Here is a 12,207-nt window from a genome sequence, read left to right as displayed (position 1 = left end):
TATTATTGCATTTGCTTAGAATGAATACTTCACTAGTTTCAACACTAGTCACGAAAAAGAAGAGCATGGTTCAAATAAGTACCCCACAATTGTGGTAGAGTCGCTTGATGCTTCGTACGGTGTGACCTGACCCGCGTAGGAGTGTTGCCGGCCAGAACCACCTTACTGCTCTCAGAGGTGATTATGTGATACTTTGAATACGAGTCATTTTATTCTTCGTAAGAGGATCATGACACTCTGCTAAAGCCTACCGTCTCTTACCCACAAAAATTCACTGTGAGTCTTTATAGTCGTATTCGGGGCAAGACAGAACTCTTCGAAAAGAGTCACATGCTATTTATTATGCTGTACTTTGCAGTTCACAGCCTTTTCAGAGGGTTGCGCTCTGTCCTTAGCAGGCAGTACTTTTGCTCCTTCTTTATTTATTTCAAACGGCCATAATCGACGCTAATGAACGGTAATTGATTATCTTCCATCAAATGAAATATGGGAACGCTCCTCGTATGAACTATCTTTCCATGGGTGACAACAGTTAAACTCATAACTAAGTAGTCAGCTTGGGTGTCTACCAAAGCAATGGCTGCGTGGCTGTCAAGAACCATGTTGAGGTGAGAAGTTCGTCGTTATTCGTGGTGGTTAACTCATGGTGTCAGATAACGATTGCTCTTCCCAGCTTCTATGCATCATTTGGCCGCTGCATTATATACTTGTTATCCACAAGGCTTCCGACACAATGGGACAGTGATGCCTCACTGTTGTATTTGTTTCGTTTGTAACGCCAGCAAAACCAGCTGCGCGCGCACCATTTCGTTTGGGCCCTTCGTGCTGATTCCGCTTGTTGGACCTGCAGCGCTCCGCGATTACCGAGCTCCGTTCTGTCAAGAACCGCTTTGCTTCCTCGTAAGTTTTCTCACGTGATGAAGCCGGCAGTACAAGGTTCTTCAAGACCTCATAAGCTTCTGCTCCTATTACAGTCAGGGAAACCGCTAGCTTCTTTTCCTCTTCAATGTCGTTCGCGTGCACAAACAGTTTAAATCGCTCCTGGTAAGTCTCGAAATTCTGTGACTTAGGATCAAACTCAGCAATTTTTCCTAAGCGCGACACTCCTGGCTTCGAGTAGAAAACGTTGAGTCCCATCTGTGCGGTCTTGTTTCTCCATCCTTGGCTCAGGTTGCCTTCGGTCGCCCTTCAGTCTGATGCTTCGCTCGCTGTCACAACGTCTATGCTTTGGGTGCTTGTGTGGGGCGTTGCTCGAGGGGCGTCGCTGTCTGCTCCACGTTGCAGGCTGCGGTGTCGTACTCTGAGAGCGCATACATGACCGAATGGCTTTTTCAGTCACCGAAACGCGCCTACTTTTTCACCATGTAGTTCCTTCGCCGCACCTGCCTACGGGATTCGAGCTACCTCATCGCCAGTGATATAGCCACGACCAGTGGCCACAAGACAATGATCGCTTCATTCTCGAGCGCATACATTTAATAGCCAGATGTGACGTCGTACATACGACGATATCTGCGCGGCAGCATGCGGTGCACGTTTTCACTGATACGTTTTACTTTCGTGTTTTACCGATTCTTATGACGGAGTCATTAAACATGCTTTTTATATCCCATTGCCTATCCGACACGACTAGAATTACTGAGCACCCTTTCTCTCTTAAAAGTATTAACTCATAGAGAGCAGTGAAAGGCTGTCTTACCCAGCTTAAAAACCGACATTAAGGTGGCCCTACTGGCTACGACGGACAGAATTGCGTATAGCTTCCATGTTTAGGTACCTCGACCGATATCTATCATTCTGTTTTTTTTTCTTCAAAAAAGGTGAAATAGTTTGAGCACCACCACAAAAACAAAAGTACTCTTCGGAAACGTGCACATGAAGTGAGATGATTATTATTAGGCATTGCACAAACTACCTCAGCGTTTTGATCGAATATTTCTTTTGTGTTTCTTACAGAAGTCTGGACCAAATTCAAACAACCAAAAATGCTTTATGTTTCATCGTAGCGATATGTGTGCACACTCAAAAGTCGAGTTTGCACGCACTTCTGTTAATAGCATCTATTCGACCAAGTAAATAGAAGCTTTCAATTTTGATTCGAAGAACGATGTGGAATCCCCAGACAAGGGCAATCCTAATTTAGGGACGAAATAGCAAGGCCCTCAGAATAAAATAAACTGAAGACACGGACGCTTGCAAGTGCGACATTTTACGGCTCACTCATATTACCCTGCCAAGAAGTGTACATGTGTAGATGTTTACGTGCTATGCAGTCCTCTGTCGGAGCATTCCAGTAGTGAACGCACAGGCGCGCAGCATTCTTTTTTTAGAAATGCTATGTTCTGACGTCATGCCGTCACTTTAAAATATGCAGATGAACGGCTACAATGACATATGTATCAAGCCTGCTTCCTTGTTCAGAATGGAAAAGTTTAATGATGAATACTTAGCTTAGCAGGAGCGATCGGTATTTATAAATGCCCATGCACGGGTTTTTAAATGCGAAGCATTTCTTAGCGAAATTCGGTGACTTCTATCTATCTATCTATCCATCTATCTATCTATCTATCTATCTATTTAGCCCTTTACGTTTGGGTGCTCTCGTGGTCACCCCTTAACTTGGCGTGAACCTAAATTAGAATTGGAGGATAAGATGGCTGAATAATGTCAGCTTCCTGTCTCGCACGTTTTCAAACGCTTCCCGCCAAAATGCGGCACATACCCACGGGCGGGTGTGTGCCGCTGGTATACGGGTACGTGCCACAGGTGATGGACACTTAGTATATACACAGGAACGTCGAGAACACACAAGGGCAATTTTAACGCGTCAGCGTCAAGCAATACCTGAAATTGGTAGCGTCGACCAAACGAAGGCATAGAATAAAGGTCAGTGTCAAGAAAAACCGGACATAGGCAGCGTGGACTCCCCGACAAGCGCAAATAACAAATTTCAGGGTTCCTGCACAAATCGATCCCAAGCAGTCTGCACGGCAGTTAAACATTCTACCACAGAGTTACACCAGGTCTCGAAACTACTTTACAAATAGACGCCAATCGTCGCGAAACGTCAGTAGTAGTTGCAACGCTGCCTACCCAGTTTTATAACCATTACATATGTGCTCCTTATATACAACCATTACGTCGGGTTAACGTCAATTCTGATTAGGTGCCATGCGCTGAAGTTGATTTATCTAGCAGCATCTCGAGCGAGCATCTTCGCGAGCATCAGAGCTTCATATCAACTTTTGGTGTCGCCAATACGCATGTTCCAGTTGACAGCGTTGTTCAAGTGCAAACAACTAGTTATATAAACAACGGATACTCTTCAACAAATCTCTGTGCGTGTAACATTTGTACATATATTTAGCGTCATTTTATGACGTGTCGTTTAAAAATAAAAAAAATGCAACGCTGTCGCCTTCCCTGCGCATGCTTCGCATGACGTCAATTCCAAGGTACGTGGAATCTCCCGAAGTTTTTTTGTTGATTTGTGTTTTAGCTCATTACATGTGAACGAAGCATTTGTCAGTGACGCAAAGGCAACTTAAGCATCTGTATGTATATATATATATATATATATATATATATATATATATATGTCCAGACTCTCTCGTCTTGAGACAACGGTGCTTCGCCGACTGTGACTTGGTGTCGCTTTCTCCAAAGTTGTCGGCTTCCTAGTCGGCATGGAAGACAGTGCTGCTTGCGGTAATTACGGAACCGATCAAACAATAGAGCACGCTCTCTGTTACTGCCCTCGTCATAGCGTGCAAAAACGGCCGCTTGTTGTTGCGTTAGCTCGCCTTGAAAAAGAACTTTGTCACAACAATCAGTGCTTGAAAGGCGACGTGATTTGTCGTCGCACAGAAAATCAGTGAAGCAATTATTGAAGTTTTTGCGTGGTTGTGGCCTAATGGATAGGTCATGGCACCCCAGCTCAACTTTTTTGTTTTTATCGCACGTCTATTTCGTTCTTCACTTTCTTTGCCCATCTTTTTTCCCCATTCTCTATTTCTTTAGTGCAGGGTATAGAACCAGATGCTTCAAATTCTTGTTAACCTGCCTGTGTTTCCCTTATTCGATTTTCTCTCATTATACACCGAAAGTTTCAGTGGGTTCAGTGTTTCAGAATAATGGATGAATGTGCAAGAAATTTTCATTCCAACGTTTCAGCCGGGGTGTGGTCTCCGTCAGCAAATAAAAGGCATTAAAGATGCACTTATTCTATACGTGGCACCACAGGGAGCCTCCAACACGTGTGTAACTATATCGTCACAGACATAATATATACAAGGTGCGTAAATAGATGTGAACATTCTTTCGATGTGTTAGCGGCATGATTGTGTGACAAGACTTGTCGAGAAGTCATACTTTCCAAAAAAGATATTTTTTTGGTATAGGCCAGTGTGTAATAAAGGAAACAACTGTATCAATGCATACACAAAGGAAGATACTATATATATATATATATATATATATATATAAATGAAACCACCTCCATTTTAGGGCTCACATGATGACCTCCTTCACAAGCTTCTGAGGCAAATTTGTACCGTAGAATGAGAGACTTGCAGATTATGACTGTCTGATCATGACATCAGTAATAATTAAACTCTGTTGCAAGATCGGGTTGATCGGTGGATAATGGAAGAAGCGTTAGTCCTACAGTGGGCGTAATGATGGTGATGGTGATACGTAACCAAACCCTCAGATATTCAAAGCAGCGTCATGTTGAGCTTAATCTTGTGTGTGGCGTAACCATCATTACAGCTCATGCGCATCCTCTCCTCCACTCTCTTTTTCTCCTAGACTCCCCCTCATCTGCCTCTCAACGCCGACGCAGGCAGCATCAGCTAGCCAGTTTCTACCTTGAAAAAACCAAACGATTGCCGTTTACAACCATTCACTGGCAACCTTGTATATATGGGCTCTGGATCTTGACCTCTAAAATTTTAAAGGTAAATGATTTCTCCTGCGCGTCATTCAACAATAAGAAGTCGCAGCGTGCCCATTACCTAAAAAGGTGACTGCAGGTCGCCGTGTCCACCCAAAGTGGTCTGTCTTTCACAGACAATTAAGAGTGATTGCATGTTGCAGGAGGACATACCAGTCTATCGCTGTGTTATTTGCACCACTCAGGTTTCTCTCTGGCGCAACACCCTGATGAGCGTCAGTGTCAACCTCGAATCTGTGTACGCATTTACGCCCGCTGCTTCGCATCTAAACATGGTTCACTTTAGCGGGAGAGGATGTAATCTTCACATATGACAGTGTTTTGTGCCGCAGCCCTCAAATAGTTTGATGACGTATTTGCGTGATGGAATCGATGTCGAAAAAGATACGCACGGTAGAAGAAAAATAAAAGGAGCTCCCTCAGTAGGAGTTCAACCAGCGGCCTCAGGGTGCGCGACCACAGATGGCCGGCTCGCTTTCCACTGAGCCATGGTCACATACTTTAAACACTTAAAATGCGTCTTTTATATCTACAACGGTTCTCTCAGCGTTCCTCGTAAAATACAGTAATGCATCATGATCGTGGGATCCTCCATTAGTTCCGGCCAGGCATCGTTTCTAAACGTGCCTCTCATTCGGTGTGTTTATAAAAGGAGTATATGCAGTTTTGCCAACGTCAAAAAAACCCCAAGGTGGCAATCTTACCACAAGCGTCGGTGTTGCTCACACCGTTCATTTATACCAAAAAATCACAGGATATCCCCAAAGTGAGTATTGATGAGTGGTTAGAGGCGTCCGTCAGCCCATACGTGCTTCCGTCTGTCCGTTCAGCGAAAAAATATGATCCTGTCCGTTGCAAAAAGATCGAAAAGTATGAAAATAAAATGAATCGCCACAAAAACATGGTTCAGGTGCAGAGTTAATCCTGGCTATTTGCGTCGAAAGCAGATGCTCTACCACACAGCAACACGTTCGTTTGAAGTTCAGTGAAAAAATCCTCTGCCTTTGCCTGCTTAAAAAGCTTGTATATGAACATACAGGTTCTTATACAAACCTCCCAATACAACATATTGACACACACGTTTCCTATTTTCGCTTTTGTTTTATTCGGTTTTCACCCACAAAGCTTGTCAGGTATACCGAGCTCAAGCCACGCCTCATTATTCGAGACTGTTTATGAATTGAAGATACTTAGGATTGCGGGAAAGACGCGAACGGTCGAGATTGTTTCAGAGATTGCGTGACGACCAGTTATAAGGTTGGAATATTTGATGGCACATGTATGAATGTCAAAGCCCTCCACCTCTTGTCAGTTGCTCGACGGCCGACACTCCATTCATCACTATTGGTGCCAGTTTGTGCGGCTGAAATCTCACTTTCCATTTATGGGCCACACGTTTGGCCTAATAAACACTTTCCACTTTGGGGAAAGCTGTCTCTGCATTCATCAGCGTCACGACCCTATGGCGGTGTAACATCGCCGTAATGTTGCGTGGTACAAGCGTGCAACATTGTCAAGCGTCAGATCATGTCATTTTCACAACGTCTTGGTGATTTAAAGGCGCCCATGCATTAAGAAGGCAGACACGTTACGGCACCTATTACGTGGTGGTTCGACACTATTTGGCTTGTATATTACCTTGTGAATTAACGCATGCTACGCTCTGCACAGAATGCAGATATACGCGAAAGCTTCTTACATAAACCAGATTCAAGTTCATCATTGACGTTGTAGTTAACCACAGTTTAAATTTCTCGAGTGGTATCTCACAATAAAATCCACGCAATGAGTGCTTCACGCAACAGGATATTGTTGTCTTGTTCAACTTTAAAAAGCGAAGCTCAAGGGTCCACATAATTTTTATTCCATTGTTTTACTTTCAGGTCGCTGCTATGATTGAACACATGTGAAAACGGTGAATTGAGAAATGAGTCAGGTTCTTTATCGTGTTCTTTTGAGGCTACATTTTTGCAGTGATGGTTTCTGCATCACTTATAAAGGCTTCCTAATAGGAATGATACGAGGACAGCACCAGTGATCTTTGTCTGCTCTCTCTTCAAGTTCAAGTTGTCTCTATATAGCAGCATTGACGTACTTGATTGGAAGTGAATGCGTATAAAAGAAATGCGACACAATCGAACAATTCATTTGGATGAATGTGCGAGCATCTGCAAAGCTGAGAGAACAAAATGAGGCTATATCTCCATGTACTGTTCACATATGGCTTCATGTTCACCTTATATGGTAAGTGATTGGTATGATATGCGTTATTATTTGGCCATGTTACAAAGTAGGATTTTTAACTTCGCGTTTAGCAGGAGAAATAGAATGAAATAATGTAATATTATGAACTAAGAAGACTCTGCTCTTTGAAGTTAGAGGAGGCTTCACCTTCGCGTTTAAGTGCGCAGATGTTTGCTAAACGGGGCCCAATTCACATCTTTGATTACCTCCCTTCGTATCTTGGTGGACTCCTCAAGTGGGATGAAAGAAAAGTAACGTCTGTAAGCAAAAGACTGGGCTTCTGATCTGTATTATCACATCCAGTAGAAGTGCTGTTGTGAATGAACAGCGACGCTATAGTTCTTTCCTTTCCAAATCAGCTAAGCTACCCCTGCGCGTTCATAACGCAACACGCCAAGCTTCAGAGCTTCTGATTTTGATGATGGTTTACCTGAAGTTAATTGTTAAATATTTCTGACCGTTTTTTATTGAGTGGATCTTCTAACAACTAACTGGCTGTAAACATTAGGTATATTGACTCCTAATGAGAATTCGCGCTTCCGTCACCTAACACTATATACGTTAACAAGACCTACTTTCTTAGCATTAGAGTTTATTATTACTTTTAAGCAAGGTTTAGGATCAATATACTTTTCGTCACCTAATTTGGCAAACCAGGCCACTCACAGGGAGACGTTGAGGCTGTCAGGCCACGCACGACCTCAACGTTTCCCTGCTCATGGACACCATGAAATTAACGTGCATAGGCAACAGTGTGCTCCAAGAGGCCACCCTGGACTTCAGCTTCTGCGCGATGTGCACGACACGCGTTGGTCCGACGCCCATCGTGCACGTCTCGCAGAAGCTAAGGTCCAGGGTGCCACTTGGTTCGACGCGCCAGAGTCCTTGTGCAGTGACCACTATGTTCTCGCCATTCAAGTCCACACCTCGCCGTGCAAGCCTCACGCACACGCGGCCCGCCATAACTTGTGAGACATGTTCGAGAACGCTGCCTGCATTCCGCCAATTTCGGGATTGAGGAATGTTCATCGTGGACCAGTAGCTGGTTTGTCCACGATAGTCAAACGACTTGATTCTGGTCATTGTCTTGATTCTTGCCAAGGAGAACAATCCATCAATTTTCTCTCCCCTTGCCCATCTCCGGGTTGATCGCATGGGCCTCAACAGTCATTGGCATAAGCATTAGTACCACCATAGAATACGTCACACCATCGCACATTTTGACCATGGAACGGAACAACAAACCGTCGTGCTTGCCCACGCTCACAGAAGGGGAGGTAGCACGTGAAGAGCAAATCAACAGCATAACTTTCATTAGAGTTATTTAACTCTGTGAGAGAGAAGTGCTCGGTTACTCGTAGAACTGCCAACGCAAAAGAACTTCCAACGCAAAAGAAGCTGCCAAAGCACTGATTTTGAGGTGGAGTTTCCAGTCTACGCAACTGGTGCCGACGTGGTGTAAACAGAATCTCTTAGGCCATCCTCGGTGGACGGAGTACAAGGTGGCACCTCGATCTTACCGCCAACCCGTCAAAGGAGTGTAACTGTCTCGTACCCATACGTCTATAACCTTAGAAATTGATAGGATAACTTTCAGTGAAACAAAAAGTATGGTTTTGTAAGTGTGAACACCTCGTTTCCAAAAGGTCATCAGCAACACATTCGAAGGAAAGACAAGCAGCCCCTTTTAATGCGTAAACTAGATTAAGAACTTGTTTTTGTGTGCACGACGCGCATTGCTCTACCGCGCCTAATTTCAGAATCAGTGTAAGGCATGGACCTATTGCTACTAGAGAGAGTACAGGCTCAAGACATCAAAAAAGGGGGGGATGTGTTTTATAAAAAAATCGCAGCATATCCATGGAGTGCATGTTGATTAGTGGGGCGAAACATTTGTCTCTCTGTCTGCGCTGCCGTTAGTTTTCTGTTCTTGCTTCCGTCCGTCCATGCGCCCATCTGTGCAACCATCCGTCCGTCCGTTCGTGCATTCATCCATGCGTCCATTCGTGTGTGCATCTATCCATCCGTCCACGCATCTGTCCACCCGCCCACGTGTCCGTCTGTCCATGCATACATCCGCCCGTGCATCCGTTCGTCCGTTCATCCATGCTTCTGTCCATCCGTCCATCCATGCATCTCTTTGTCTCTCCGTCCGTGCGTCGCTATATCCGTCCGCCCATCCAGTGAGCACTTGAAGTACCACCACCTCGAATATTTTGTTCATATATTAATCATATTGAAGTACCTCCATCCAGCGGACATTCCAAGTACTAAACGAGACGTGGCACGCGCGCACTTTCTTACGACCTGCGCTTTCTGTCTAGTTCCCTCCTTTCACAGCCGCTAGTTCATGGCACTGTGGCCCAGCCGTCGCTAATACTGTTTCGAAAAATATTATTATCACAAACGTCAATAACACTCAACAGAACATTTCCTTCTTAGACATATTCCAAGGATGATGACAAAACAGACGTCATATACATGAACATGGATATGAGATGACGTTGAAAGAACATGTACATTCGATGGTTCACACAAACACCACCACAAAAAATATTTTGAGGCAAACAAGAGACACCAACAAAACATGAATATGTACATTTTCAATATTTACATGTTGGCATGCCATTTCTGCCAGTGCATTGACAAATCAGCCTACCAATACCAAGCCGACCGAAGGACAGGTTTCACTCGTCCGTCTAATCCTTGCTAATAATCAAGGAGTTTACGCCCAGTGGGTTAAACGTGGCAACCTCTCTAGTGAACTTATGTGTAAAGTGCGTCCTTCTGATAGTGGTTTTTTTCATTTAGGCCTCAATTCAAGGCAAATTTTATTGTAGATTAAGTGACCAATACTCTTGTCTTAATATTCGGAAACTATCTTTATTATGATTAACCCGCGTGGGTTTCCTTCTCAACTCACATGAGTGCGCATGTGCCGCGCTTCTAGTCCGGCTTTGAAGGTGGCTAGGTACTACTACGACGCACTACTACTACATCTACTAGTACTGCTACATACATTGCGGATGCACGACCCCCAACTTAAAGAGATTCGACCCTAGACAACAAAAGAATTCGAACTTGCACATCCATATTTCTAGGTGAGTGATCTACCACAACGCCAACTTCCACCATGCTGACTGCACAGTAAAAAAATCACAGCATATCCACGGAGTGAATGAGGATATAGGCGTGGCGAAGTATACGTCCGTCCCTGCGTTTGTCTGTGTGCGTCCGTCCATTAGTCCGTCTGGGCGTGCACCTGTCTGTCAATTCGTCTGTCTCTCTGTCTGTCTGTTGGTCCGTCCATCCATCCATCCGTCCATCCATTCATCCGTCTGTCCATGAACCCATCTGTGCGTGCACCTGTCCGCCAAACCATCTCTCCATCCATCCGTCCATCCGTCCGTCCGTCCATCTGTCTGTCTGTCTGTCTGTCTGTCTGTCTGTCTGTCTGTCTGTCTGTCTGTCTGTCTGTCTGTCTGTCTGTTTCTCCATCCTTATGGCCGTAACTATCCGATATCGTCAACCACCAACGCCATCTAGAGACATTATTTTCAAGAACATATACACACAACGCCATCTAGTTAGCAATTCCTTAAACTAAGTGGAGGTGTCTATTACTACTACTACAACGTACTACTACGAGGGACACAACCCACATCCTAAGGAGCGTCGCGCCTAAAACACGCCGTTTCGCTTCAGGGGTCGCTGTTTGAAGGTAAACGCGATGAATCTTCATAACACAAAAACTACTGCCGGCCACGTACGACATGCCGATAGCAAAGGTGTCAATTTTCTTTTTAATTTTGAAATTATACACAAAGACATACGAAAATTACCCATGAGCTGAGGTGAATTATCAGCTCTTACTTCCGAGTCAGAGAGCCATTTCTCGCTGTTCCTGCAAGTTTACGTGCACAAAAGCTTCATGTCGACTCTAATGTTCGATGAGTACGTGCTTACTTGATTGGTACATGTGTATTTTTTTGTACAAGCGACGACATGTGTCAGCGACGTCCGAATGAATGTTGTCCAGGCAAGGTTCAAATTTTAAGAAAAACTGTATTGTGCTAAATTACAGGTGAGTCGGCAGTGGTTACATGTATAAGGAAACTGGACTCGGTGCAGGAGCTCGATCGCATACGTCCGACGCCGCTCGCGTCTCGGCTCGCTCTGCGATGCGTTGCTCTGCGGTCCCGGCTCGAATCTCGGCTCGTTCTCCTCTCTCTGGCGATGCGTTGCTATGCGGTCCCGGCTCGAAGGCTCACTTTTGTTTTTTGAATGTTCGTTGAACCAATGGGCATCCGCGTCGAGTGGACGCGCTCAGGGCTCGGAGTCCACGTTAACGCAGTGCAGCGTTTCCCGAGCAAGCACGGAGACGCTGCCGGAGAAGGAGGCGCGGCCGGAGAATGAGACGCTGTCGGAGAATTCAGCTGTGCGAACTCGAGTGCCGCTGACACGGCCCTCCCGAAAATTGCGCCTGTCCTCAGGCGTGCGTGTCGTTAGATGGCGATGGTTCCGTAACTTCTAGGAGCGGCTCCTTATATCTACGAAGCTGCGCCACGTTGATGATTTTTTGGTTGATCATGCCCGGTGTGTGGGGTACTCTTTGGATCTCGGCCCAGTTTCCTCCGACTAGGGCCGTTATCTCGAACGGACCTTCATAGTGAAGGTCTTATGGGCCTCGAGCACTCAACTCAAGCAGGACGAGGTCCCCCGTTATGAACCTCGGAGTTCACCGCTTCTTGTCGTATTGGACCGTTGTTTTGCGCTGACTCTGCAGTAGCCTCTCTCTTGTCTCGGCAAGTCCCCTTGCCAAGTCGTGTAGTCTATGAGACTCGTCGATGTCTCCCTCCACTGAGGCGAGATTGAGCTCTCCTGGCAGTTTTGGGTCGTAGGCGTGCATGAGTGGAAATGGGCTGTGGCCACTGTGACGATGCTTCGTGGCGTTGATTGCTAGCGTTGCTCGGGGTAGTTCCTTCTGCCTTTTGTCCTTGTTGTTTAGC

General features: G+C 45.3%; 1 protein-coding gene across 5 annotated transcripts in view; it reads left to right on the top strand.

Moving 5' to 3' along the window:
• Positions 1-7,084: 7,084 nt before the first annotated feature.
• LOC119179911 (japanin-like-RA2) overlaps positions 7,085-12,207 on the top strand; it is a 131,217-nt gene continuing 126,094 nt past the window's right edge. For 3 of the 5 annotated variants that reach the window (XR_012884932.1, XM_075869279.1, XM_075869275.1), the window contains exon 1: positions 7,095-7,198. Coding sequence is in view for 1 of the 5 variants with exons in the window: in XM_075869276.1 (XP_075725391.1) it covers positions 7,144-7,198 (55 nt within the window). In the remaining 4 variants the exon portion in view is untranslated. Of the gene's footprint in view, positions 7,199-12,207 lie in introns of all 5 variants that reach the window. The other 2 variants (XM_075869276.1, XM_075869277.1) reach the window with 2 other exon arrangements.

The sequence above is a fragment of the Rhipicephalus microplus genome, chromosome 7, assembly GCF_043290135.1.
Source record: "Rhipicephalus microplus isolate Deutch F79 chromosome 7, USDA_Rmic, whole genome shotgun sequence".
Lineage (NCBI taxonomy): Eukaryota > Metazoa > Arthropoda > Arachnida > Ixodida > Ixodidae > Rhipicephalus > Rhipicephalus microplus.
This window is presented reverse-complemented; position numbering and strand designations above follow the sequence as displayed.